The sequence below is a fragment of the Podarcis filfolensis genome (genome assembly GCF_964270895.1).
Source record: "Podarcis filfolensis genome assembly, chromosome: 13".
Classification (NCBI taxonomy): Eukaryota; Metazoa; Chordata; class Lepidosauria; order Squamata; family Lacertidae; genus Podarcis; species Podarcis filfolensis.
The window spans coordinates 20,017,640-20,041,686 of record NC_139615.1 but is presented as its reverse complement, the minus strand read 5'-3'; the positions used below and the strand labels follow the sequence as shown (position 1 = coordinate 20,041,686).

At 45.5% G+C, this 24,047-nt stretch overlaps 2 protein-coding genes and 1 gene segment (V, D, J or C); all 3 read right to left on the bottom strand.

The window, feature by feature from the left end:
• Positions 1-124: 124 nt before the first annotated feature.
• SPNS1 (SPNS lysolipid transporter 1, lysophospholipid) lies at positions 125-8,837 on the bottom strand. Of its 2 annotated transcripts, none has more exons than XM_083580305.1 (13): positions 8,696-8,837; positions 7,920-8,158; positions 7,630-7,695; positions 7,377-7,513; positions 6,684-6,835; positions 6,181-6,247; positions 5,600-5,742; positions 3,873-4,025; positions 3,352-3,541; positions 3,055-3,120; positions 2,155-2,253; positions 1,059-1,230; positions 125-402 (listed from the first exon to the last, which is right to left on the bottom strand). In XM_083580305.1, exons 2-13 carry the CDS (start codon positions 8,134-8,136, stop codon positions 308-310), a joined length of 1,557 nt encoding a protein of 518 aa, XP_083436431.1. In that variant the 5' UTR covers positions 8,137-8,158; positions 8,696-8,837; the 3' UTR covers positions 125-307. The 2 variants fall into 2 exon arrangements, with proteins under 2 accessions (XP_083436431.1, XP_083436430.1); XM_083580304.1 differs by having other exon boundaries at positions 8,595-8,829.
• A 4,001-nt stretch (positions 8,838-12,838) lies between these two features.
• On the bottom strand, positions 12,839-19,574 carry NFATC2IP (nuclear factor of activated T cells 2 interacting protein). 2 transcript variants are annotated; one of them, XM_083580383.1, is made up of 9 exons: positions 19,439-19,574; positions 19,213-19,335; positions 18,394-18,545; positions 18,246-18,311; positions 16,914-17,094; positions 15,910-16,054; positions 15,429-15,535; positions 13,343-15,342; positions 12,839-13,302 (listed from the first exon to the last, which is right to left on the bottom strand). In XM_083580383.1, exons 1-8 carry the CDS (start codon positions 19,448-19,450, stop codon positions 15,184-15,186), a joined length of 945 nt encoding a protein of 314 aa, XP_083436509.1. In that variant the 5' UTR covers positions 19,451-19,574; the 3' UTR covers positions 12,839-13,302; positions 13,343-15,183. The 2 variants fall into 2 exon arrangements, with proteins under 2 accessions (XP_083436509.1, XP_083436510.1); XM_083580384.1 differs by lacking the exons at positions 12,839-13,302; positions 19,213-19,335 and having other exon boundaries at positions 14,253-15,342; positions 19,439-19,465.
• A 3,184-nt stretch (positions 19,575-22,758) lies between these two features.
• The window catches only part of LOC310746484 (immunoglobulin heavy constant mu-like), a 30,986-nt gene continuing 29,697 nt past the window's right edge, over positions 22,759-24,047 (bottom strand). The window contains exons 7-8 of the C gene segment in view: positions 23,884-23,968; positions 22,759-23,104 (exon numbers count right to left, since the gene is read on the bottom strand).

Here is a 24,047-nt window from a genome sequence, read left to right as displayed (position 1 = left end):
ATTGGGAACACCATTGAAAAAGCCTCTGGGAACTCTTGAAAAACCATTAAAGTAGAAGGCAGAGATGGAGGAAGGGTTTCATTGTTTCATCCTGTTCATCTGAAAAACACCACATGACTCTTGATAAAGTTAGTGCTTTATAAAAATCCCAGAAACACAGACACAAAAAACTGATCTTCCCCTGTTGCCCACAAAACCACCCGCCTGGGTCCATTCAGAGAGTCCTCATCTCCCTGTGAGTGCCATGCTCAGCTGATCACAAGTCCATCATTCTTTCCCAGATTGAAGGAACCAAGTGGGGCAGGCTTCAGATCAGGACACTAGAGACAGGGACTTTGGTGGGTCGCCCACCCTGAGGAACAACAATGCGATCTTCGCCTTCAGGTGACTCGTGAAATTGCCCTGCAGGGAGAAAGAGCATGACAGGGTCAGAGGTGTTTGTCCAAAGAGGCTGCGCCAGCCTCAGGTTAGAGGAAAGGAGGCTCCTGATTGGTTGTCCTCCCTTTATTTCCTACATGGTCATGCACACTTCCTAACACACAGGACTTATCAAGACATGTGCCACCCCTGCTACTCAGAAATTCCTCTTGTCGCTACTCAGCTGCAGCCACTGCAGCAAAGTTATGAGGTGAAACTGTGGCAGAAGCCAAAAGCTTGCTCATGTAATTGCCCAAAAAGGTTTCTTTGTGGGGGACAAGGCATTCTAAATCAAAAAGATGCTTCCAAAGTGAGGTGATAACAATTGCTGTCCCTGACAAACACTTGTTGGGCAATGTAAAATCACACAGGGAAGCTCCCTGGACACCCACATTTGTGGGACGCCTTCCCTTTCCATCCTAACTCATAACTGGCTGTTACACCAGACCACCCTCTTTTTCCAGGAAAGTTCTATCGTGCCACAGGAAATGAGTGGCTTCCTCATGACACACAGCCACTACTAAAGCAACCCACAATCGTTTTTGCTACTGGGGTGCATGTTTGGTGCAGCAGTTCTGTGCCAGGCTTCACAGACCTTAACATCTCAACTCTGACTGGCCAATGGAGGGAAGAGGTTTTACCTTGTACATACAGCTCTGTGCGCTTACGGTCTGCCTGGATGAAGCAAGCCGTAGCCAGGAAGAAGCCGCCACCAATAACTCCCACAAAGGCACAGACCATAAGCGCATATTCAAGGCTTCGGAACTGCGACAGGAATGTTTGGGGGCGATCATCTTGGATTCGGTCACTGATCTGGAAAAGGGATTCAGCAAAAGAACATGCACACCATTATGCAGTGTCAAGTGGAGCGGCAAAACCAATAGGAAAGCTGGCAGAATTGGAAATTGCTGGTGTCATTTATTGCTTGTGCTATTTCCTAGCACATAGCATTGCTGAGGCAATGAGTGGCAAAACCCATCCCTACCACTCAACCACTCTCTCTCTCCCTCTCTCTCTCCTGGTTTGTAGTGTGCTGCTGCTCAAAACTCGCTTAAAGGAATCGAAGATGCAGTAGTTCTAAACCAACAAAATTCTTTCCAACATGTGGAAAACAGAGTATCTGCTAATGTTGTATGTATTATTTATATTGATGCTGGCTTTTAACAAGAATGACTACGAAGTGGCTGACAGGCAATAGAACTATTTTAACATTTTTCAAAGCCACACAGTACAAGCATATAAAATAAAAAATTATTTAATACAAACTTGAGAGCACACTTCCAGTTAACTCTCATAAGACCTGGCAAGATAAACACATTTTTACATGCCTCCAAACACAGCTTGGCAGGCAACATACAAGAAACATTGTGAGAGATTCTTAGCTCTGGAGTTGCTATTAAGAAGGCCCTGCTCCCAAATGGAAAACAGTCTGTTCTTAAGATGATCACCCCGGAGCAGAGCTTCAACAGCTGAGCTTAGGTCCTGGGAGGTTAGTATTGCACAAGGTTGCAATGCATCAATTTCCCTTGGCCTGAACAAATATTGCAGGATCAGCCTGGGCTCTTTCGGCCCAAGAAATACAGCTGTGTGAGCCTTGCAAGGTATGATCTAAATGTTGGGAAAGAGCAAGCGGCTGATGGCAGAGAAAAGAGGAGCTGCTTGATGGGTAGAATGCCTCGGAAGTCGCAAGCTTTGAAAAGCTGACCAGAAGTGCCTTCTCGCTGTCCAAGCACTTACCAGGCCAATGAGATAAGGGCTCCCAGCATCACCCAGAAGATGTGACAGCAGGATCTGGAAAGCTTCAGCTGTGGATCGGCGTGTGGGGATGACAACATACTGGGAAGAGAATACAGCTGATTTACTGGTGCCCTCTGCTGGACAGCAAACAAGTTTTCAGGTCACTTCCCCACATAACTATAAAGCCATTACAAGCCACTCTCTCACACACATTGCTAAGCCTCTTCTGGTTGCCCTTCATCTTGCTCCTCTTTTATGCTATACCCACTTTGGTGTCATACACACTCTTGCCAACTGAGGATTTCACTTAGCACATTTGACAAAGGGGACCAGAAGCCCCCAGAAGCTCATGCAGTCCTCTGTAGAAAGGCAGCACAGGAGTGCAGTCCTGTACACCATGCCAACTGCCATGTCAGATAGCAATTGTGGTGGCATAAATATATACCCGTGAACCGTTGCGCCAGTGGATCTATGACACAGTGGCACAGCCAAAATGGGATAGGGATTTGGGCAGCACAAGGGAGGAGAAACCATCATGTTGGGAGCTGTATGAAACACTACACTGACTACCCTGCTATGTACCGTGGGCACAGGAGCCCTGGAGGGATGCCCAAGGTGCACACTCGCAGCAATACTTCTAACTCCTCCCTAGAGTAGGCCAGAATTATTGTTTCATTAGAGGGAAAGAGATTTGCCTGAGGATATCTTGTGAATTCTCAGCAGAACTAAGTTTTTTTTTAAAAAAACCCACTGTCAATGGACAGTTAAATCCAGGGCTGATTCACTCTACTTGATTCTCCCTGGCTACCACCACATGGGAAGGCAAATGAGAACGGTGCAATTCTGCAACTGAAATAAAAGTCTAGAGTTTTGCACACTGCCTCTTCCCCACAGTCTCACCAGAAGGATGTCCGCCACTATGGCCCAGTTGAGGGAGAGGAGGGTCTCACCAATGAAAATAAATACCTGCAGAGGAAGGAGGGGTGAAGAGGAGAGACGGTATTATTTTTGTTTTAAAAATCCTTTTATTTTTTAAGATTCCAAAGCAGTGTAGAAAAGTTTAAAAAGCACAGGACAGGCAATGGTGGGACAGGCAATGGTACCCACCATGCCACACCATGGACACTGCCACAAGAAAGCTGGCAGCACCCCCGGGGGCTGTACCAAATTAACAAGTGAAACTTGGAGAGAACTCACGTAGGTGGCAACGATGCTCTGCTTAGCGGTCACCACTGCCAGGAACAGGAAGGGGACAGAGCCCAGCAGTCCAGTTGCACACACCAGGGGATCAGCACGAGGGTTGGTGCGGCGCCAGCGCCGGGAAATCTCCACCCCAGCACTGACACCCAGCACACCAGTCACGCAAGTGATGACGCCAAAGGTGAGGCTGCAGAGATAATGACACGAAGCATTCATAAAAGCACCGCAGAGAAGGCTCAGAGCGCTTCACATATGGTACCCCACATTGCAGATGGGAGGATGAGAGACAGTAGCATGCCAAGGCCATCTAGCAAGTTTACAGCAGGGACAAGATTCAAGATTTGGGGCATCCCCATTTGTGACAGTTTCTTAGCTCCTATACTACAAACAGCTCAGAGTTAAGAAAAACAGGGGTGTCAAAAGACAGCAGTGGTGAACCTCCACTGCTGAACCAAGTGTTCCTCAAAAGAGAGCTGAACTGATGTCATGACTAAGGGCTTTCTCAGCTACTAACTCACCTATCAGAGTCAGAAGCATGTCCTGAGGGAGAAGGCTGGAGAGTGCCAGCGGCCAGGCGTGAGCGGTACAGGAAAGTTGGTGTCCACAGAGCCAGGGAGCCTGTTACAAAGGCCACAGCTGTGAAGCCCAGCGATGACAATATGAAACTGCGACTGTCCATGGTGGTGGGGGGGCGGGGGGGGAGGGAGAGAGAGAGAGAGGAAATGTGAGCATAAAACAATAGCCCTAATCATTCCTGCAGTTGAGCAATTGGAACCATCACAGATCTATTGCCACAAACATAACTTTCCTATGACCTCACATATAATGCTCTACAAGAGAGTTGGCTCACCCATTCAGCTGTAAAAATACAGAGAAATCAAACTATAGGCAACCAGGGATGAGCCAGTCCTTAGAAACACTCAGCCATCCCATGGCAGGATCTCTTTTAGGTCACAGTTTGCCCACCTGTAATAGTGGTGGCACAAGTAGCAAGGTGTTCTCCAGCTCAGGAGGTTACTAGGAGAAAAAAACCGTACCAGGGAACTGCAACTGGGGGCAATTTGTGAAACACAGTGTGTAGGGTGCCACTGCCTCCTACAAAGAACATTACTGATCACAGTTATCACATCTGCAGAGAGCCGCAACCCTAGACCTAAAACCAGAGCAGGGAGAACATTTTCTGTCAAGGGCTTTATATTATTTGGTATGCCAGGTGGGGTCAGGGCCAGAGGCAATGATGGACAAGGCTACCCCTTTCCCCTCTCCTTCTCCTCACCTTGTTTCCTATCTAGCAGGTTACTGCAGTGAGGACAGAGAACTCTTATCAGAGTTGCAGACTGATCACTTGCAGAGGGCTTTTATCACTTCCTCCCTCACTCCATTTCACCCTTCCCTCAGTCCCCATTTCCCCACTCTGGCAGTGGCAGACTTTGGGCACACAAATTTCAGCAGTGCCCTGGGTGCTAAAATCTGGCGCCCACTGCCTGTCACTGAATTGTTCTACACAATCTACATCATTGTTTTGGTGCTCCCTGCAGAGCAGTGCCCAGTACAAACACACCAGTCACACTACCCTAAAACCACCTTTACCTCAGGACTTCTTTTCTCCAATCATATGAAGCTGAGAGCCTCGTGAAATTAGGCCAAAAGCTGCATAATGGACCTTGGACCACAGTCTCCCCAACCCCTGTCTTAAAGCAACTCCTTTTCAAGTGTTCCACTTTCAATGAACAGCTACTGCACTAGCCTGTTGGCCCTTATTATGTTACAAAGAATGCCGGGGCACTTTCTTGTGGATTAAACAAGTCATTGACCAGGCCTGCTGGACCTGGTGCAATTTGAGCACACACCCTAGAACACATCTCAACATCTGCTTATAACTGCAGGGAAAGACTGATAATATTGGACAAGCTTATGCTCAAGGGAAGCTTCACAGCCATTACCAATTTCCTTAATTAAGTTCCCCAATACTCTGAGGAACCAAATTTCAAAACCACCTCCATAAAGCACTCTGGATAGCTTCCTGTCAGTCTTGCTTTGAAAGCCCCCACAAGAAAGAAGACTGTACAGATTTTCCCTAAGTGGTTTGCTTTGCTTCTCAGTTTCTTGTCCTTTATCTATCACTAAAGAGAATATCTACACTGATCTGGAATCAATGAAACTAGGTCAAGGAAGCTATTCCAGAATGGAAAGGTGGGATGTGGCCTACATGGCAGCAGTACATTAAATGGTACCCATTACTCACTTGCGGCTCAGGGCCCGCAGGTCAGCTGCCCAGGAAGTATATTGCAGAGGGGCATCTGAGTGCGTCTCCACAGTTCCCCGAGGTGGCTCCCGCACCACAGTTATCAACAGTATCACTGCCAACGCCCCTAGGGCTGGTGTCACCTGTATGAGAAGATAATGATCTAAGTTGGAGGCATTCTAAACAGAAGAAAATAAAAACATGTACAGTGGTACCTCGCAAGACGAAAAATGCGCAAGACGAAAGAGTTTTCCGTTTTTTGAGTCGTTCCGCAAGACGAATTTCCCTATGGGCTTGCTTCGCAAGACGAAACGTCTTGCGAGTTCTTGCGAGTTTGTTTCCTTTTCTTAAAGCCGCTAAGCCGTTAATAGCCGCTAAGCCGTTAATAGCCGTGCTTCGCAAGACGAAAAAACCGCAAGACGAAGAGACTCGCGGAATGGATTAATTTCCTCTTGCGAGGCACCACTGTATGCATAGGTGCATAGCAGACAAGCTTACTACAATGTGATGAAGATGAGCTGAACTGCAACATGAACATAAGGCAACAAACACCAACCAGTACAATTGTATCCCCTACTCACCCGCAGGGCCCAATGCCAGTCGTCAGCCACATCTTTCACCTTTGAACCCACTATGTAGCCCAGTCCACTGCAGGTGAAAAGGGAGAACAGTCAGACCCACACTCAGGCAGGCTCCTCTCTTTCTGTGAAAGCCAGTTAGGTTTGGTCATTGCAGCAATGGGGGAATGCCAGAGGTCAGCGGTAGAGTGCCTGCCTTGCATGCAGAAAACCCCAGGTTCACTTTCCAGCATCTCCAGATAGGGCTGGGAAAAGAGCCCTACTTGAAACCCTGAAGAGCTGCTGCCAGTCAGTGTAGACAATACTGAGCTAAATGGGCCAATGGTCTGAATCAGTTATATAAGGCAGCTTCCTATGCTCCTATTCCATGGCTTATGAACACACACATCTTGCTTTGATTGTTGCATAAGGCTGATTGCCAATTTACAGTAAACAGATGAATATCTCCAGTTCAACTTCACTACAGTGCATACCCCGCCCTGAAACAGACCACAGGGTGTTCCCACCTGCCCACAGGTATGGCGAAGTAGAAGATGCTGAGCATGCGGGATCGCCGGTCACCCACAAACAGATCAGCAATAATGGTGGGGGCAATAGTTGAGTAGCTGGCCTCTCCCACACCCACCAGGCCTCGTGTCAGCAGCAACAGCCAGAACATCTAATGTGGAGAAAACAAACAATAAACTGAGGAGATGTAATAGTGTAGCTATAAATCTGAAACACACCCCTAAAGAACCTCAGGACATGCAGTCATGTATGGGTGCAAAGAATACTTTGTAAAGTATTCTTAACCCCTTCTCCGAATTACAGTTCCTAGGATTCCTTGTTTGGTAACTGTGAATGTCAAGAACAGGTTTCAAACCTGTTCGGCAATACTTTATAAATAGCCACTTTTCTGTGGCTTGTGATAAGTAAGAATCTCCTCTAGTCAATCAGGCACAAGGCTTTCCAAAACAGTTTCTTACCAGCTAGCAAATGTTTGTGATTTTATCCAGAGTTCAGCTTAATGACACACAGCTTAAATTGAAGGAAAGCCTTGCACCTTCCCAATCTCAGAGGGCAGCTGTGCCAGATCTCCCCTGCCCCATAAGCCTCAATGCTGGGGGGTGGAAGGGAAGACACACAGATCCCAAACCCAAAGTTCTTCCGCATGCCTGGGTGAAAACTAATCTACAGAATCTTCTCCCCTGCCTCCATACCTCCTTGGGAATGTAGCTGCTCCCCAGCGTCACTATTGACCAGAAGGTGATCCCAATGCACATCAGGTATTTGCGATTATAGCGATCCCCCAGGTAACCGAAAATTGGTGCAAGTACCATATAGCTACTAATAAAAACTGAGAAGAAAGAAATAATTATTCCCAGTGGCAAACACTCCTGCTTCAATAGCACTGCCCTTACGAAGTGCCTGGGTTGGGGGTGGGGAAGAACCAAGCCCCACCACCCTACTCACCTGTTTGTAGGAGCCCTGATTTGCTATCATCAATTGTAAAAAATGCCTCAATGTCAGGAAGAACGCCTGAGGTAAGGAAGAAGGATCACAGTGTTAATACTGGGGAAAGACAACTAAGTATCCTCACCCCACAACAATCCATCATGCCCTTAATTATTTAAAGTTAAGGATTATTGTGGGTGGGGAGAAAAGCAACCCCTCATCGCTTTAAAAGTTACAGTGCCCACCCACCTGATACAGCTGGGAAGAGAAGTTCCAGCTACCGTCCCATAGCACCCCAGCACCCTTACCAGCTACAGTGAAGCGGTCCATGTAGTTCAGTAGGTTAACAAAGCACAGAACTCCCACAATGAAGCCAGCCCGTGTAGAGGAGATGCCTGTGAGGGTCTGTACCTCTTCTTCCCCTTCATGCCCAGTTTGCAGACCATCCTTTCCCTCTTCCTCTGTGTCATCTGCCTGGGTCAGGATTGGGGCCGTATCCACGTAAGGTTGCCGCTGAGATGCCATGGCCAGCGGCAAGAAGAATCCACTGGAAAGACAATATGAGATAGCCAGCCCCTTACAAACCCTAAAGAACTGCAGGAGAGAACAGCAAATCTTATGGCAGTTACAGAAGAACTTAACTAGGGCGAGAAAAAGAACCAGAAGACGACGACGACCAGAAGAGAAGGCCAGTCAGTAATACAAAGGCAAAACACACCCACTGTTCAGCATTAGATTATTTCCCACTCCCTTATTTATTATGTTACTATTATTATTATTATTACATACATATATTGCTATAATGTAAACAAAGCCAAAGATGAATTTAAGGGTAGCTACTCCTCAGAGTCACATCTCAGACTGAAGGGAGAAAAATGACAACAGGCCCTTTCCCCCCCCCAAGCCTGACCTCACCCTAAAGCTGTAATTAACCTGTAGCCCCCACCCGCAAACGCCCCCCTTTCGCCTCCCCCAATTCTAACCTGAGAGTTACCCAGGGAGCGAGTCCCGTCGCCCGCTCTCCCCGGCCCTACCAAGGCCCCGCCAGCATCTCACACGCCGCCCTCCCCGGCGACGGACATACCCGGCTTGCCACCCCCTCCCCACTCGGCGGAGCGGCTCGGCGGGATCACGTGACGGCTCTTTTCCTCTCCCTCCTTTCACGGGCTTTGATTATCATGTGACTCTTCTTCGTCCCCGCCCTTTCCGCCTCCCGACCCCTGGGTGCCATGGCAACAGAGCTGATCGCCTTCCGCGTCACCAATACAAATACAGGACGCGCCGGGCGCTCTCTCCCGCCCCTCAAGGCGTCAGAGAGGCGCGCGCGCGTGTGTGGCGGCGGAGGGTGGGGGTTACTTCGGTTGCCACAGTTACCAGCCCAAGCCCAGGCTCCCTGCCCCTTCTGTGGAAGTTTGAACTACCCATAGCGGGTCCCTGCCCTCCTCGAGGCGCGTTCCATCGTCGCCATGGTTACCAGAGCGCTGCGGCCTGCGCTCCCCGGTACACACCTGGCGCCTTGTTTACTGCCACCGTCTCGCTATCGGGAAAGCAGCCAGTGCGCCTTCCGTCACGTCTCCAAAGCACATTAAACTCCATAATCACTTCCCGTCACACGCCTCCACCACAAAATCTGTGACAAACACTCCCTTGAGTAAGAGAGGCGACATGATAGATGTTTGCTAACACCGTGCATGGATGGCATGGATAGAGAGATAGGTTTCTCCCTTGCAGCGCTCGTGGGCATCCCTTGAAGCTGAACGCTGGGAGGAATCAGGAGGGGCAAAATAAAAAGTACTGAATTTCCCCCAACACATGATTAAAAAGTTTGGAACTCCCACCCGCAGGAGTAAGGAATGGCCACAAACTTGGATGGCTTTAAAAGAGGACCAGGCAAGTTTGTCCAGGAGGAGGCTATCAAAATGGCTGGGTTTGCCAGCTGCTGGGAACAGGAGACAGGAGGTGGGCAGGGTGCTGTGGTGCTCCTGACCTGCTTGCAGGCTTCCCACAGGCCCCTGCGAGGAGAGGATGCTGGACTAGATGGGCCCCTGGCCGGATCCAGCAGGCACTTGCGTTCTTATGAGTCACTATCTTGAACGTGAACGCTTTATGAGAGATCCCACACACAACCAAGAGGATTGGTAACGTCTAGAAGTGGGTAATCCTGTTCCAAACAAAAGTGGTACCTCAGATGTAATCGGTTTGTTGAGGCACCAGAAATCCTGTTTGTACAACCATCTAGTCCAAACAAACCTGCTCCACAATAACTCTTTTTGTCAGTCTGTTTTAGGAAGTCATAAGAGCCTTTGTTGTGTTTGGTGCAGCAGACATGCACGGCTACCCTTCTGAACTTTACACCCCAGGTCTTCTCCCTGTCATGGCAGAGTGTTTTTTTCCCTTCACTGCCTGGAAACCAGCACTTCTTTTTACAGTCCTGAATTAGTGCGGGTAACAGGGCCAGATTTAGATGAAGAGAGGCCCTAGGCTACTCCACTTGTGAGGCCCCTCCCAATCCCCCACCCTCACAACTGGAAGAAAGTTATAAACAAAATTGAGTGAAGCCAAGGATGACGGGTATTTAAAGTTCTGCAATTCACAATTTCTCCTCTAAAGGACATCAGAAAACTTCATTAAAGTTTATCACTTTCAATGTACAGAATGCTCAGTGAGGACAACCTCTCTTGAGACATTGTGGCCCTCAATTCATTTTTATTTCTTTTGAGTCTTGAAAAACCCCTCTCCCGAGAAGTTAGTGACCATAAAGCTAATAAATAGCCACAAGATTGCTTCCACATTAGGAAAGGCCATCTGAATTTTTTCCTTGTATAGAATTTGATAAAGGTCTGTATGAGACAGAGAGTGCTCTGCTGTAAGCCTGTGGCTTTGTCTCACGTATAGGTGAAAGTGCAAAAGTTCATCTATAAATTTCAGGTCAGTATCTTCTGAGTATGCTTCCATCAACAGTTCAACACCTTGCTGAATTTGCTTGGAAGCTATCAGGATAGCAAGAATGGAAAGCAATTGTGCAACATCCCTGTACACAGTACTACTTCTTTTCAAATTGGCTTCAAGTGCACTGAATATAGGAATAAAGGATTTTATCCTAAACTTTTCTCTTGAAGAAAGTGCATCCAAGGCACTAGGTGCACTTCTGTCATTTCTTTGCTGTTCCCTCACTCTTTTTCTCATTTTGTAGTTAACATTTGTCAAGGTGGCATTTGCTTGCTTCTCAAGCTCATCAAGATCTTCTCTAATTTTCCTTTAAAAATCCACAAGTCAACAGTACAAACGTGCCCGAGAACTCAATAACAGGCCTGATTTCTGAAGGGCTTTGCTGACCTTGTGAAAATGACCTAGCACACAGATTTATATCTCTAAGATTTTGCAGACTTTGACTGTGAACTAGGGCCCCACAAAAAAATTTCAAGTTGGGCCCCTGAGTTTCAAATTGGGCAGCACTGGCAGGCCCTGAGTCTCATAGTTGTTGGGCCCGAGTTGCCCTGCCCTCACATGAAGTCTTGGGTTTGCAATTTGGGGAGAGGGGAGATTACCCGCTGGGGGGTGGGGGTGGGTGGGAGGCCCCCTAGATTTAGAGGCCCTAGGCTTTCACCTACTTAGCTTATACATAAATTCGGCACTGGTGGGTAATAAAGTCATCCTAACTCAGATCTGCACAACTCACAGGATCAGAGTCACAGGATTGAGAAAGAAAGTGAAAGTGCCCGCTGAGTACAAAAGTGAAAGTACTCAGTAACATTGTGCTGAGGCATTGGAAATTTCGAAACAAAAGCTTGACAGAAGAGTTAATTAGAGACTTTGAAATCCTTTTTGGTGAACGTAGAGGAAGGGGAAAGATTTCTGAGATTTCTGAGATTTAAAAGAGGGGAAAGAAGGAGAGGAGCCAAATAAAAAAAGAAATTTTAAATCCAATTTCCGTATTACTCACAGGTTGTTACTTTTAGTCCAAATGTTCAAAGGAAGAAGTCAGCGCTCTCCGACCATGGCATGCGGCTTCACTCCGCGGAGACGGGTAAACAGCTCTCAGCTCCGCGCCGCTCACCCCCGATCTGTTCCGGAGCCTTTAAAAAGCCTCCTTTGCAGCGGGGGGGGGGCGCAAATGGAGCCCGCCGAGCCTTCAGCTCACAGGCTTCCCCACCTGTGATTTTTTTCGGGTCCCTGCTTCGCCGTAGCGGTAGAACCCAAGCTCCACGAAGCCGATTTCCTCTGGAGATCAGAGGAAATCCACCATTACGGTTGCTGGCGCTGACCGGAAGTCTACAGCGTGTGTTACCTTGAGAGAACTTACAAAAATGATGTACAGATGGTATATTACTCCAGTAAAATTGGCAAAAATGTACAAATTAAGTAACTCACTCTGTTGGAAATGCAATTTGAAGGAAGGGGATCTCTATCATATGTGGTGGAACTGTGAGAAGATGAAAAAATTCTGGGATTCAATATATAATGAATTAAAAAAACTCTTTAAATACACATTTCCAAAAAAGCCGGAAGCGATGTTACTGGGCATAATAGGAGAGGAAATCAAAAAAAGAGACCAGATTCTATTTCAATATGCTACAGTAGCAGCCAGGATTCTTGTTGCCCAAAGATGGAAATCACAGGAAATTCCAACAATAGCTGACTGGCAGAGTAAACTCTTTGACGATATAGAACTGGCCAAAATGACTCACAAAATACGAGATCAAAAAGGATCAAAGTTTGAGGAAGAATGGGGCAAATTTGTTGCGTATATTAAAATAAATTGCAGAAGCCTAAAAACTGTAGCGGGTTTGATACAAACCATGTGATGTACATAGAAGGGGTATAAGAATCTGCGGGTGAAGATCTGTATTAAGAAAGCCGATGTGGGGAGGAGGGAGGTCAGGGTGTTAATATGCGCTTTGTAAATAAGACAACGTATAATGTAGATTTGACAAGATTGCTTTATTTACTGTTTTCTTTTCTATGTTCTTTCTTCTTTGGTTATTTTTGTTTAATTTTTATGTGTTTGTGAAAATCAATAAAAATTATTTAAAAAAAAAAAAAGATCTGCACAACTCACAACCTGCCAGACTTGGCAGATATTTAAAGGCTGCATTTACTTACCGCCGGGCTGCAAGGGCAAAAATCAAGCTGCCACTCATTTGGCAAAACAACGTCGTGCACTTCACATAAAACTAAACTGCCTGCAGTCCAAGAAAGATTAAATGAAAACACTTCAGCACAAGGCTCTTTTTAAAGTCCCAGAGGAGTTTTATTTTTTGCAACACAACACAACACAACAGTAAATTGTAAAGTGAGGGGTCCGTAAAAAAATGTTCTAGTATGGTTTGCTGCTGCTCAGGCAAACCGTGTCCTTTTCCAAAACATTTTGTTCCATCCCTCTTTTTCACCCTCACGCGTAAGTGTTATGGGGCTAGTGAGTACACTCATTCCTCACTCGGCTGTTTCCCCCGCCCCTTCACTTTTTCCTCAAGGCATTTTGTTTCCTACACTCGGCAAACCTGCTGGTCCCAACTTCTAGTGCGTTGATGCAGTGGCAGAGCTTCATGCTCCGGCACCGGGGGTGGAGAGGAGGTGGGGGTAGGGCACCCAGCGGGGGGGCCGTCACGATGGCACCCTGGGGATCACGCTGCCGGGGGCGGTGCGCTCCCTCTGCACTCCTCTTCCTCCGCCAGTGAGTTGATGGCGCCCCTTTGGCTACACAAGGATCAGCACTTGCTGAGTTTGTGGCTGTAACTGTCAGAACCAGCACAAGGCAAAGAACACAATGGCGCCCCCATTCAAAGCCAGCCAGACTAGCAGTTAAGCCTTAGTCTGTGTATATCCCGTATTGCTGCCCCTCCAAAATCTCTCACCTGAGGCAGCTGCCTTATTCTGGCTAAAGGCAGGGCCTGCTCTGCTCTTTTTTTGTGGTGGGTTGTTTTAATATAGGTTTTAACAAATAAAGTCTCAACATTTGGCTGAACTGAAGACGCAAACAACTTTGAAGCCCTCCAAATCACAGAACCGCCTATTTAAAACATTTCACACTTTGCAAAATAGGTTTAAGAGTTGCATTGGCGAAGATCAAAACTAGGTGAAAGTATGCTTAGGTAGGGGCAAAGCATGCCAAGCTTTAGACAATGAAAAAGTCAACATACAAATTAGGGGCAAAGTCCTTCACATTTTAAAAAGTAAACTAGTAGCTTGTAACATTTTTCTGAAAAAATAAAGGGCATAGGAACTTCCTGCCACTCTTTCACCATATATTATCCCAACTCCATTCTAAAAGCTGCTTGCAGTTTTGCAGCCTGAAACCTAAAGCCTGCCAACATCCGAGAAGAGGAACTTTGGCAGGCAGTTTCTTGCAGCATAGCAGCAGAGAAAAGCTACCAAAATTCTATGTAGTCATTGAATACCCATGAAGTTGATGCTATGTTTCCACAGAAACACAAATAATCCAATAAATATCAGAATCTTTGTCCCCTATGAGTTGCAAGGTCAGAGTTTGTATTCAGAATTAATCCCATTGAACTCCATGGACAAATGCCTAAATAAGTAAACTACAGCTCTAATATACTTTTATGTGAAGGACTTTGGACCTAAACTGGAACAGGAGAAAAAGTAGGAAGGGAGGCAGAGACAACATCAGGATCCCAGTGGACTGGTTCTGTGTTACTTTGAAAAAATACTGCTTTTTATTAGGATTCATTCCATATCTTATTTGCTGTAGGGACGACTTCAATAAAAAAGGAGGTACAAATCTAGTAATTAAATAACCAAGAGACATTGTTAGGTAAGTTAGATGTACATGGAAGAGTATAGGTAAGATAGTATCCTTCTGAGTCTGCAGCTATGCTATCCACAAAGCCAACTTATACTCTGTACACATGGATTACAAATTTGCTTTAAAAAGCCATATTCAGGGTGGGGATGCATATAGACAGATATAGACAATGTAATATCTTCCAGATGTTTGGCTACAGGTTCAAGCAGTACCAGCAAGCATGGCCAGTGGTCATGGGAATTTCAGCCTAACAATCCTGGAGGTTGGCTAGCCTTCAAAAAGGAAGTTTGAGAAATCTGGCATAGAAATAAGAGGACTATAATTTTCTAGTAGGGTTTAAAAGACTGCACAGGTCTCAAATAATCCAGTTCTGCTTACTACCACCAAGTAAAGGTGATGAAAGAAAATGGTAACAGGATTATACAGCATTGTTAAAACAAATGGAAAAGAGCCACTGATTTAAACAAAATAGAATTTTTCAGTGCACACTGGCCCTCCAGAATGTGTATTGCTTTTACTATAACTGAACAGTTTCTTTCCACTCTGCTCCAAGGGGGCCAGTTACAAAATTTGCTTTATTAAATAAGTTTCAGGCATGTGGATGAACGCGACATTGGAATGCAGTCATCCCTCCCTGTGTCTGGAACAGAAAGAAATTACCACACTCCTATCATGTTTAAGAAGAACAAGGCTGCTTCCCTTGCACTCAGACATTAGACACAATGAAGTCGGTCAGAACACAGAGCCCAGGTTAAGCAGTAAAACCCCCTCAGGGGAACAGCCTCTTTGAAGAGATGGAAGGATTTCTAGCTCCATACTTCAATGACGTCGCCAGACTCCATCCCTAACTCTTCAGGGGTGCAGGTTCCTGCCAAACGCTGTCCATCAAAATAGAACGCAAGTTTGCATCTGCCGAAACCTTGGGCTTTACGGTAGTGACTCATAAGTTTTTGCAATGGCTCCCCCTGCAGGAACAAGAGAGAAGGACAGCTGCAATACTGCCCCCACCAACACTAAGTAGCCCTCTGCCCCCAAACCACAGTCTCCTTACCCTCTGGAGGGTAAACTCCATCTGGGAGCTTTTGTCTTTCCCTTGCACCCGGAGCTGAAGGTTTCCAGCATCACTGCTCCCTTGGCTAGTCGTCTCCACCACACAATCTGGAAGAAGTCCACATTACATTGATACACAACCAGTGAGATTAAGACAGCAATCCCCCCACAATGTAATCCTCAATTCCATTGTAGGGTATATTAGGTTGAGAGGCACAGACTGACCCAGCATTATCCCATGAGCTGTATGGGGATTTGAAGCTGGGTTCTCCCCAGTCACTTCCGACCACTAGATCACAGATTAGCTCTCATAATGGAACAGCAGGGTCTAGGAACAAAGCAGGAGAACAGGAGCAAGGGGTCCACTGGGAGTGAAAGCAGGGCATCAGCACCCCCCAAGGACAAGGATGGCGAAAGTCATACAGAGAGACTTAAGGGACTGAAGACCCCTCTGGAAACAAAAAAACCCACCCACTACTCACCGATTATATCAGCCACACCCAGGCCCAGTACACGGGGGGTGGCATCAGCTGCAAGTTCACGATCTCGGAGAAGGAGTAGTATTCTGTCTTGGTGAACCTTCAGCGTCTGAGCCATGTGCTCAATCACTCGTTGAAGGGGGTCAGTCTATGGGGTGCAAAGTTAAAGGAGTGAGTTAGAAAAAACACCATATACCAAGAAAACTCTACCTGCTCAATTGCCCAGGGAGGTTGTTTTTTCCTTCTCTTCCCCAATTCTATTTCCTTTGTGATCTTTAGAATTTAAGTCCTGAGGGCAGAACTCTCTTACTGATTTTTATCAGTGTCTCACAAGCCATTATTTGGCTTAAGATACGGGTAGAAACCCTTCAAACAGAAAACAAACATGTCTCAACACGTATTTATGTTGCTGCAGTAACATCCGGGTCCTGGAAAGTGGACATTTCCCAGTTATCACTATCATCACCATCTTCCTGCCTCCACAAGCCAACACAGCCTTTTTTTAAAAAAAATATTGTTTTCAATTATTCTCAGCTGCCTTGGAGGCCAATTGTCAGGAAGAAAAGTGGGGTGTTAATATTTTAAATAAATAAAGATCCCATACTATTCCCGAGACTCACAAAAACATTGACAATTTTAAGCAGGGCTATCAGAAAAAGACCCATGAAATACTTGTAACAGATGGGAAAGAACAAAGCAGTGGTCAGGCATTTTGACTCTGCAGTATATAGACTACATAGGAAGGTAAAAGGTAAAGGGACCCCTGACCGTTAGGTCCAGGCGCAGACGACTCGGGGTTGTGGCGCTCATCTCGCTTTACTGGCCAAGGAAGCCAGCATACAGCTTCCGAGTCATGTGGCCAGTATGACTAAGTCGCTTCTGGCGAACTCCCAGGGTTTCAGGCAGGAAGTTTCTCCCAATCCTTCCTACTTGGAAATGCCAGGGATAGAAGGTGGGACTTGCAGCATGCAAAGCAGATGCTCTTCCCCCCACCCATGGCAACTCACCATCTGAACAGAAACTTTGTAGAGATCAGCCCGACACCGGATCTTTAGCACCAATTCCTGGGAGTCGGAGGGCTCAAGCACATCAATCAGGATCACATCATCTCTGAGCTCCTCATCTTGCAAGCTTTTCTTGGCAGCTGAGAGGGAGGACGTCAGATTCCTGAGCTTCTGGTTAAAGTTTCTGAGGAGACAACAGAACAAAAAGAACCCCATAAAACAGGTGGGAATAAGATACCTACATCGCAAGCATACCACCTTAAAGAATTAATCACCATAAACCTTATGCTGAAAGTAGTTTTGAAAGCCACAAGTTGTGAGTTAGAGGACCAGATCACTGACAGACCAGATTCAAAACACATCTCTGTCATGGATTATCTATGGGGAACTGGGCTGAGGCACTCTCTGAGTCCCATCTGTTAAATATGTGCAGGACAAATTAGTTTAGCAAAGGTGTTCTGGAGACATACACTGCTAGGACTTGGTTAAAAGAAAGAGATGACATAACGCAGGGATGGGGAGACCTGTGGTCCCACCTATGTTTTTTGACTTCCACCAGTCCCAGGCAGCATGGCTAAAGGTTAGTGTGGATGGAGGAAGCTGTAGTCCAATAGCATCTAGACTAGAGGTTCCCCAACCCCAGCACAAACTTTGGAAACCTGAGACACATAGTACAACATATTTCTTTCACTGATCTGCTTGGCTTTATGGGAGAGGACTCTAGCTAATCTAAGCCTCCCACCACCAAGAAACCTGTCTCTCCTTCCCCTCCCAGAAAGCCAAATCTCTTGCAGAGTACAAGAAAACAAAAGCTGGCACAATACATGAGCCAGCTAAATGCACAAGAAGTGGCTTTAGACAGGGGTCAGCAAACTTTTTCAGCAGGGGGCCGGTCCACTGTCCCTCAGACCTTGTGAGGGGCTGGACTATTGGGGGGGTGAACGAATTCCTATGCCCCACAAATAACCCAGAGATGCATTTTAAATAAAAGCACACATTCTACTCATGTAAAAACATCAGGCAGGCCCCACAAACAACCCAAAGATGCATTTTAAATAAAAAGACACATTCTACTCATGTAAAAACACGCTGTTTCCCAGACCGTCCACGGGCCGGATTTAGAAGGCGATTGGACCAGATCTGGCCCCCAGGCCTTAGTTTGCCTACCCATGGCTTTAGAAATGTCTTGTGCCTGCCAAATCAGGGTGCCAGGGTTTTTTATAGATCCCAATCCTCCCCAACAAGCCTGGAAGGCTTCTCTTTCTCTCCCCCCGCCACACCCCAGCACCAATCCACAGAACTCCACTCCCCTTCCAGAGGACCCCAGATACTTACTTAGCTCCATGGCGTCGTTTCTTGAGCTGCGGTGGAGGTGGCGGTGAAGGGGACAGAGCTTTACGCCTGTTGAAGGGAGAACCAACAGAGATATGGTTTTAATTGGGAATTCCAGACCAGCTGGTTAGAGGAAGAGAAAGAAGCAGACCTTTTTTCTTGTTCCACTTGCTTTGTAGGAGCCTCTTCCTCCTCTGCCTCTTCCTCATCTGATGTGTCAATGACTTGGGGTTCAGAAGACAGCACTGGGATTTGAACGGGCAGTTTCAGAGACTCAGGGAACAGATGGAGACTGTTCTGAACCTGTCAAGGGGGGGACGGGAAGAGAGAGAGAGAGAAAGAAAAAGAGAAAGGACAAAAAACAACTCAGTTTTTCTCCCCTGGACACTTGGGCAGGCAGGAAGCAGTACTGCTAAGCCGTTTAGAAAAGGAAAGTGGATTAGTTTCTGCAAAGGTAAGGTGCTAGGAATTAGGGTTCAATCCAGCCAAGAGTGTGTTGGTAGTGAGGAGTGGAGGAAGAGTCTAAATCAAGTAAGCAAAAAAATAGGGAATCCCTGGAGCTATTGTGAAGTGAACTAAAATTAAAGCACTCCTGGGTTCTCCTCCCAGCACGGAAAAAGAAGTTGAGCAGGCAAGAACAGGGTTGGGAGCATGCTGCCTTATGCTTGTTGGGGGGGGGGGGACTGGATATAATAATGCTGTAACAACAGCGAAGGCAGAAGGGTTAAGTATTTTGCTTCCGTCATTCACTGAAGAGAAATGAACCTCCACTGAAAGCCCCGAGAGCACGACTCCAGTGAAGTTAGCTTTCTTTCCTCCTCCCTCCTCGGCCCATTTTCCTTTCCCGCCTTTTCAGGTCGGGCTGAGGGACTGTCTCGCCGCTGACGTCTGCAAGCCGCCCTGGCAAGTCTTCCTTTTCCCTTTCGGCTGAAGGGGAGAGAGAGGGGCGCCCCCGCCGCGCGGCACTCGCCTTGCTGGAGTAGACGGGGACGGCGGCCACGCCGAAGTCCGCGGGGAGGATGCGGCGGCGCTTGATGGGGGGCTTCCTGGGGGTCCCCTCCGGCTCCGAGTCGCTGCTGGAGCAGGGCCCCACCTGCAAGAGGCAACGGGGAAGTGAGGCGGAGGCGCCACGCGAGCGCAAAGTGCCCCACCATCCCTAAACACAGACCCCCCGCTTCCCTCCCGCGCCTATTTACCGTCTCCGCCATAGCAGCGGCATCAAGCTCTCTTTATGGGTTTTGCTTGACAGCCCGCCCGCCCGCCCCGATTGGTCGTCACGCCCGACGCCTCTGTCCTCCTCCGCCACCACCCAATAAGGTTTCGAATCAAGCCGCCTCTTCCGCTGCAGCGCGCAAAGAATCCTGGGAACTGTAGTTTTCCTTGCCCTGCCTCTCCCGAAGTCTGCCGTTGTTGATTCCACCCAGCTGTTTTGAGACTGCAATTCCCATCATCCCTGACTACTGGTCCTGTTAGCTAGGGATGATGGGAGTTGTAGGCCAAAAACAGCTGGAGGGCAAAGTTTGGCCCTGCATGATTTAAGGAGCTGAAAGAGACCTATCCGCGAAACCTTAGAGAATTGCTTCCAGTCAGTGTAGGCAGTACTGAATTGGATGGGCCAAGGATCTGACAATATAAGGCAGCTTCCTATGTTCCTTTGCATGTTTCTCAGGCTAAAGTGGTCATGGAGGTTAAGGAAAATATATTCTAAAACATGCAATGGAATAAAACTCAATATGCATACTTGGCCTAAAGATCAATATTCGATAAATAACCACAAACTTGTTTATAACAGTTTGATGCCCGTGTATTAAAAGTTATCAAAAGCTTGAATGTGTTTCAACCTGAAATAGTCTTTTTAAGCAGAAAATTATACCATAATTTTAAAGCAAAGCCACACCTGCAGGTTATTAGAAAACCCATAATAAAAGAGTAAAAAGTCATTCTGTAATGCCTTAAAAAATGGACACTATATATATTATCGCTCATGTCAATGAAAATAGAACATATGTCAACTTACATAGAAATAAGCATGCCATCTAAAATCGGATTATCTGTTGTTTTTGAGGAACTACGCCTAAATGCACTTCTGTCTATGTGCATATTAGTGTGGTTCCTCCTTAAGAACAATAGACCCATGAATTGAAAGTGGTAATGAAAAGGGATACAGTCCCATGTGGGATCTACATAAAGAAGAAATGTATAAATTGTTGTGACGTGGGGTTTGTGATTTCAGCTCTCTTGACATAATATGCTGGAGACAGTTCTGTAGTAACACTTCTTTATTAAAGCAAACAAGACTGAGAACTGAGGAGGGGAGAACTACATTTATAGGGACAGGGAACTAGCTAGAAAGGATACATTTTGGAGGGAACAATATCAGGCAATCACAGTCCTGCCTTTTGGAGGAAACCAATAAGACAGAGGATCCAAATACAGCAGCTTAAATGAACCAATAGTAGCTGTACCCTCTGGAACCAAAAGGCAGTTACTTTACCCTAATGCAAATACAGACAATAATAATACAGATATAAAATCCTTTGACTCAATACACAACATAAATAAAATCAGAGTCTTTTAAATATACTTAGAAATACATAATTGAAAAGCAGTAGTAATGCTTACACATTTTAGAAAGCTAAAATCCTCGAAAAATCAGAATTAAAAATACCAGGGAAGGGCCACAGCTGAGCAATAGAGCATCTGTTTAGAACACAGAAGGCATCTCCAGGCAGGGCTGGGAATATTCCTTGTCTAAAATCCTGGGCAGCTGCTGCCTGTCAGTGTAGGCTGCACTGAGCCAGATAGACCAATAGTCTGACTTGGCATAAGGCAGCTTCCTTTGCATGTCAAAACCTCACGAGTAAACAGAAGGACTGTGATGCTATATGTTACTAAGTTGGTTCCAAACCTCCCAAGTATTCTGCTGTCAAAAAGCACTCTTGAATACTTTTCAGGGCTGAGTCTCAGCATTTGACAGTGGGAACGAGAGTTGTGCTTCAGTTTTGAATAAGCCCTAGAATTTCAGACATGCCACTCACTGGAGAAGCACTTGTTGCTTTTCTCAGCAATTTATCAAATGGCCTGATATTATTATCTGAGTATGAAGGAACAAAATATCACAGTGGGAGAATTTTGCTATAATGTGCATGCCCTCTAGCAGGGGTTCGCAGACTTCAGGGCTGTGTCTGTTTTTTCCTTTTCTTAACTAGAATTCCAAGCTGCACTGACTGACTCCAGGTGCAAAACAGTAACATGGTAGATAGATAATATAAGGATTGATATAATTTTATAATATGCAGAGAATAATATGTGCTGAGAAATCAGAGAGAGGAGCTGAGGGAAGTCTGGGAAGGGGTAGCACTGGAGAACAAAATTTTTGTTGCATTGACACCTGCAGTTGTTCTAACCTAATTTCAAACATGCTGATTTCATATCTGTAGTTGGTTTTGTTCTGTAAGCTCTAGGTTTTTTTTTGCAATTCATGTTTTTTACTTTTCACCATAATCTTTGTTTTTCACAATGCAAGAATTCAATATTTTATTAAACACATAGCCAAAGTAGTACAATATGAGTATAAATGTGACTTATATAGCATTGAACATGACATGTATAGCTTTGAAAATGACATGTACTGTTGGAGGTATGCAAAAAAATGTATTCCCTTGGGATACACAGTATACTGGGGAACATTTTTTTCCCCATTTTCTTTTGCATGAGATTTTTCAACTGTACTTACCAGTATATGTTCTTTCAATGCTGATTTCAAATCTGAAATCTATTTTGTGTACATGCTATAGTTATCTTGCAGTTTTCGACTTTTGCCGATACAGTGGTACCTCCGGTTACATATGCTTCAGGTTACATACGCTTCAGGTTACAGACTTCGCTAACCCAGAAATATTACCTCGAGTTAAGAACTTTGCTTCAGGATGAGAACAGAAATCGTGCTCTGGCGGCGCAGTGGCAGCAGGAGGCCCCATTAGCTAAAGTGGTGCTTCAGGTTAAGAACTGTTTCAGGTTAAGAATGGACATCCAGAACGAATTAAGTACTTAACCCGAGGTACCACTGTATGTCATATTTACACTGGGGATAAGTGGACACTGACACATTGATCTACCCTAACCACAAGGTAATAATTGTTTTGCAAACTTAATTTTTCTTTATTTTTACAGTTTTGTAACCTAAATATTTGTATTTTTCATATCGGACCATGGCTTCTTCGAGTAGACAAAAATGTGTCCAGTTATCCCCAGTGTAAATATGACATATCGGCAAAAGTTGGAAATTGCAAAATAACTATAGCATGTACACGAAAATCGATTTCAGATTTGAAATCAGCATTGAAAGAACATATAAGAACAGCTGAAAAATCTCATGCAACAGAAAATGAAAAAAAAAAATTGTTCCCCAGTGTAACGAATATGATGTTTTGATATATTGTTATGATGAAAGTGTTAATTAAAAAATTTTTAAAAAGGAAAAACAAATTTCAATAAAGTGTTTTTTTAAAAAAAAAACAAACCCAAATCTGTAGAAATTCAGATGTAGCATTGTAGTTATAGATGACCCCAGTCTATGGCTCAAGGGTTGCAGGAGGCAACTGGGGTTCTCCATCCTTAGTTATCAAACACTAAATTTGTGTATGTTTATTCAAAAGCTGCCAAGGAGTCCAATTCATTTTGATGTCTTTTTAAATACTTTGTAAAATGTTCACATTCTTCTTTGAAGTTACAGTTGTTCTTATCTCACAGTTCATATGTCAGTTTAGCCATTTCTGCATAGTTCATCCATTTCTCTTGCCACTGTTCCTTTGTCAGGGTTTCCTCCTTCTTATATCCTTGTGCTATCAAGACTCTTGCTGCTGTTGTAGCATACATGAATAATAATAAAAAAGAAATTTGTTTTTCCATACAGAATTAAAACACTTAAAAACAAGAAACATAACTTGGTACAGATGAAGCTAAAGTATAGCCATAGAGATAATGCAGTGTATAAGGTGAAAAGCAAAAGGAGAAAAGAAATCATATTACACACAAACTGGGACAGGGAGGGAAATTACGGAGAAAGAGGAGAGGCAGACTGGGGGATGTGTTGGTGAAGCAGCACCAGGCAGGATTGAACCCTCTTGCTCTCGGTGCTGCAGTCAGAGCAGGGAGGCAAGGAGATGCAGCTTCTTGTTCCCCAACCTCCCTCCTGACATGAAGGGTTTATTAACCTTAATTAAACATTAACCGAACCCTCAAGCTAGGCACTCTTTCGTATGTCACAACACAACTGGTCATCAGTATGAAGATCAGGCTGGATCAGGTGTTCCTTGGGCTCGTTTGGGGCCCTGAGTTGGGAGAGGCACAGCCCTGAAACTAACAAATTATAATATCCATTTTAAAAACCTCAATATTCCTTGGTTTCTTTGAATTCCCAAAGAGTGCAGAGCTCTGCTCTATGTATATGATTTCAGAATGGAAGGTTGATTTTAAATTATTTAAATTGCCTTGACCTTAAAATGAAGCCTCCTGCAAGTATCATACTGGAAATGCATTTTTAAGGAAATACATAATAAAATGCAACAATATTACGTTGCCTGGAACAACCCTGTGCCAAAATGTCATTCTGTGGACTCTTAGATACCAAAAACTTCACCTGGCTTTTCCTTCATGGCTTTCGGCATCTTCTCCCATTTTCTTCAGGAGGGTTTCGTCATTTGGCGCAGCTTGCTCATACTTGGCTGCTGAGAGAGAGAGAGAGAGAGAACGCAATAATCAGGTGTCTCCAAACTGCAATCTACAGTCCTGTGCCCCATAACT

Excerpts from the sequence above, each read along its gene's own strand:
- SPNS1 (XM_083580305.1), bottom strand. The coding sequence starts at position 8,136 with ATGGCATCTCAGCGGCAACCTTACGTGGATACGGCCCCAATCCTGACC. Across the intron at positions 5,743-6,180 it reads ACTGGCATTGGGCCCTGCGG|GTGACACCAGCCCTAGGGGC; the intron begins GTGAGTAGGGGA and ends CTTCTCATACAG. Across the intron at positions 3,542-3,872 it reads CATGCTTCTGACTCTGATAG|CCTCACCTTTGGCGTCATCA; the intron begins GTGAGTTAGTAG and ends TTATCTCTGCAG.
- NFATC2IP (XM_083580383.1), bottom strand. Across the intron at positions 18,312-18,393 it reads CAAGTGGAACAAGAAAAAAG|GCGTAAAGCTCTGTCCCCTT; the intron begins GTCTGCTTCTTT and ends TCCCTTCAACAG. Across the intron at positions 17,095-18,245 it reads AAACGACGCCATGGAGCTAA|AAACTTTAACCAGAAGCTCA; the intron begins GTAAGTATCTGG and ends TTGTCTCCTCAG.